This window comes from Crocodylus porosus, unplaced genomic scaffold (genome assembly GCF_001723895.1).
Source record: "Crocodylus porosus isolate Cpor-Errol unplaced genomic scaffold, CroPor_comp1, whole genome shotgun sequence".
In the NCBI taxonomy this organism is placed as follows: Eukaryota; Metazoa; Chordata; order Crocodylia; family Crocodylidae; genus Crocodylus; species Crocodylus porosus.
Genome location: NW_017728931.1, coordinates 51,886,327 through 51,890,323, shown reverse-complemented (window position 1 = coordinate 51,890,323; position 3,997 = coordinate 51,886,327). Strand labels below are relative to the sequence as shown.

The following is a 3,997-nucleotide window of genomic DNA, read 5'->3' as shown; positions in this document are numbered from 1 at the left end:
GGTCCCGCAATGACCTCAGCCAATTCCCTCAGCACTCGGGGGTGGAGCTCGTCCGGACCAGCTGATTTAAATACATCCAGTCCCTCCAGAAGTTCCCTGACTAGATCCTCACTGACCCTTGGCCTGGGTGCGCCTTCCCTGGGGTCCGGGGGGGTCCTGGTGGAGGGGCTGATCTGGTCTCTGCTCAGGAAAATGGAGGCAAGGAAGTTGTTTAATAGGCTAGCTTTGTCATCTGGTGTGACAACCAGATTTCCTAGCGTGTCTTGCAGGGGCCCCATGTTACCCGGTACCTTCTTTTTGCCCCCTATGTATTTAAAAAAACATGATTGTGAGTAAGCTGTGAAGGAACCCCCATGTTCAATCCATGGAGAGCGTCAAGAGAAATTAAAAACAGGGTCAAGAGGTCTGTGTGGGAGAACTTCAGGCAGTGTCCCAACCTTGGCTTGTGGGGGCACAGGTCACTGCCCTGCAAAGAGGGTCCTTGAACAAGATGGGTTGGAAATTAGGTGAGGAGCGTCTCCCTCCAGGACTCTCTTCCTGCAAAAAGTGTGTCACTTAATTATGTCATTGGTCAGAGTGTCTTCTGTAATGATGTCATCAGGGAATAACTGTGACTTCATACAGAGCCTTATGTGACCTCTTAGGAGCAGCTTTCTTCCTGGCAGGGGGAAGGCAAGAAGTTGGAATGTTCTGAGGAGGAGGAGAGTATGAGGGCTGGGCAAGCAGCTCTTGGAGAGAGGGAGTTTCTTGCAGGGAATCTGCCAGCATTTTGGCTGTTGATCTCTAAATTACACCTTTGGCTCTGGATACAGGATGCTGGGAGCCACGCTTGTTGCTGTGGCAACGGAATTGTCCTGAACTCAGGAAGTGTATAAACATTGTCACAGATGCACAATGAGATCAGTAAGGAGAACAGAACAGAAAATAGAAACTTCCAGCTTTATGTAATTCAAGGCCAAAATGCTGCAAGATCCTAGGCACTGGCTTTTAGCCTTCCCAGCTATCTCAGTCTGCTGCTTCACAGTGTAAATCAGGACTCAGTGCATTGGGTGTCTCCCTGAGAGCTAAGACCAGCTGCAAGTTCAGTGCTGTAAGGTTCCTCATGTCTGTGCCCTGCCTTGACTTTGAGGGAGGATGAGGTTTCTTAGAGCAAATCTCTTCAAGTGTTGCAGCAGGGACCCAGGGCAGTGTCATGGTAGCAGCAACTGAGGAACCCAGCATTGCTAACTTCCTCACAGTGATGCCCTGCCAGCCCTACCATACACTGAGCTCCCACATAGCAGCATCCTGATAGTTCCAGACCCAGGATGCTGGCAGCGTGTGTTACCTCAGTGCACCACTTGGCAAGAGCTCAGTAAGCCACAACTCCAGCTTCTTCACAGCAGTGCTGAGTCAGTGCCCGTAAAGCCTCAAGAGGTGCGAGCTTCCTCCTGAAGCAGCCACTGACCCTCTTAGTGCCCAGGTCTCTTTTCCTTTTCACTGAAACCGTTTGTTTTCTCTTATAGGTACAGCATTGTCTCCACTGAAGAGGATGGACACAAGGTCTCTGCCCTGAGCAGCATGAACGGACACAGCAGGAATGGACAGGGCCATGCCCCCCGACGGAAACGCCGCAATCGCTTTGTGAAGAAGAATGGCCAGTGCAATGTCTATTTTGCCAACTTGAGCAACAAGTCCCAGCGCTACATGGCCGACATCTTCACCACATGTGTAGACACACGCTGGCGCTACATGCTTATGATTTTCTCAGCGACCTTCTTGGTTTCCTGGCTATTCTTTGGCTTCCTCTTCTGGTGCATTGCTTTCTTCCATGGGGACCTGGATGCCCCTAGTGCGGGAGGTGGCCCCACCAGTCTAAAGCCCTGTATCATGCATGTCAATGGCTTCTTAGGAGCCTTCCTTTTCTCAGTGGAGACACAGACCACCATTGGGTATGGCTTTCGCTGTGTGACTGAGGAGTGCCCACTGGCCATCATGGCAGTAGTGATCCAATCCATTGTGGGATGTGTCATCGACTCTTTCATGATTGGCACCATCATGGCCAAGATGGCACGGCCCAAGAAACGAGCCCAGACCCTCCTTTTCAGTCACCATGCTGTCATCTCTGTGCGTGATGGCAAACTGTGCCTCATGTGGCGGGTGGGAAACTTGCGAAGGAGCCACATTGTAGAGGCCCATGTCCGAGCCCAGCTCATCAAGCCCTACATGACAGAGGAAGGTGAGTACCTACCACTGGACCAGCGGGACCTCAACGTGGGCTATGACGTAGGCCTTGACCGCATATTCTTGGTGTCCCCCATTATCATTGTCCATGAGATTGATGAGGAGAGCCCACTCTATGGAATTGGGAAGGAGGAGCTGGAATCAGAGGACTTTGAGATTGTCGTCATCCTGGAGGGGATGGTGGAGGCCACAGCCATGACCACCCAGGCTCGCAGCTCCTACCTGGCCAGTGAGATCCTCTGGGGCCATCGTTTTGAGCCTGTGGTCTTTGAGGAGAAAAACCACTATAAGGTGGACTATTCACGCTTCCACAAGACCTATGAGGTAGCTGGTACCCCTTGCTGCTCAGCCCGGGAGCTGCAGGAGAGCAAGATCACCATCTTACCTTCTCCCCCACCTCCTAGTGCCTTCTGCTATGAGAATGAGTTGGCCCTTGTCAGCCAAGAGGAAGACGAGGATGATGATGAGGTGGAAGTGGGGGCAGGGTTAGGAGGAAGCACCAAGGAGGATGGAGGAGTTATCCAGATGATGGAATTTGGTAGCCACTTGGATCTGGAACGACTACAGGCTACCATTCCCTTAGACGCCATCTCATACCGCAGAGAGTCAGCCATCTAACTCCTTCTGCCTTTCCATCCCACATCTTTCACCCACCATTTCCTTCTCCCTTCTGCATCAGTGCTTAGTTGGAAAAGTCCCCAGAAAGCCTCCTTTGACCGCCTCTCAGCCCTTAAGCATATACAGGTACAGAGCTGCTCTGATGTGCTCACCACTCCAGTGGGCACCACCCACCCTGGGACAGGCTTTGTGCAAGAAGGTGGGAGAGCAGTGTGTGTGTTGCAAACCTTTACCTAGAGAGCTACTGTTGAGGGTATGCCCTCCACAGACCCTACCTGTGTGCAGGGCTGGAAACAGGAGAAGACAGACTTGGACCTAAAACATTTGTGTCTGAAGCTGAGGGAGTGACAGACTTTCCATTCATTTGTGAGCATGGGGAGTGCTAACAGAACCAGAAGGGCCAAGATTGTTGCCAGAGAGAATGTAGGTTATAAATGCCAACCAAATTGTCATGGACAGAAGAGTTTGAGGCTTACTGAGGGAGGGCAGAAAGGATCTGGGGTGGGGTTTATTTGCATGTTTATTGCTTGTTGCACATGACTTTTTTTGTATATAAAACAAATCAAGAACCAAAATCCATATTCTTCCATTTAAAATGCCAGACCAGGAGACAAGAACCCTGTAGCCCACTCTGCTCTCTCTCACTCTCTTTCTTTCTCTGGTTCTTGGCATCCATCACCCCCAGAGGCAGGCTAAGTCCACATACCCACTCCATGGTCCTTTTTTTAAAGCTATTCCTGCCTCTCTCCAGAGACATCTATAGAGAAGACAAAGCCCTGGGTGTGTGCAGGACTGGGGGCAGCCCCCGAAGGACAGACAACCAGCCTGCCAGGGCAGCTGTTCTGCTACAAGTTCCTTCCATCACCTTCATCCTCCCTCCGTCATCAGCTGTAAAATTGAATTTGTAACTATTTATTTTTAATAAAGTATAATATCCCGGGGGAGGTCTGCAAACAAGAGAGAGACCCCAGGGCTGCCGTGGTGTGTAGTGACTGGTTATTATTGCTATCTTCTGGCATTTATATATCTGAACTGCTCAGACCTTCCAGTCAGGTTCAGGTCTATATTATCTTGTATTATCCTCTGAGAAGACCCCTACAAAGATAGCCCCCGCCCCAAAGAGTTTGCAGTGCAAGAAGACAAGTTGCATTTGAAA

General features: G+C 50.6%; 1 protein-coding gene across 1 annotated transcript; it reads left to right on the top strand.

The window, feature by feature from the left end:
- Positions 1–1,512: 1,512 nt before the first annotated feature.
- KCNJ4 (potassium voltage-gated channel subfamily J member 4) lies at positions 1,513–3,773 on the top strand. The gene has a single exon (XM_019544921.1). The coding sequence runs from the start codon at positions 1,561–1,563 to the stop codon at positions 2,839–2,841; it is 1,281 nt and encodes a 426-aa protein (XP_019400466.1). The 5' UTR covers positions 1,513–1,560; the 3' UTR covers positions 2,842–3,773.
- The last annotated feature ends 224 nt before the right edge of the window (positions 3,774–3,997 follow it).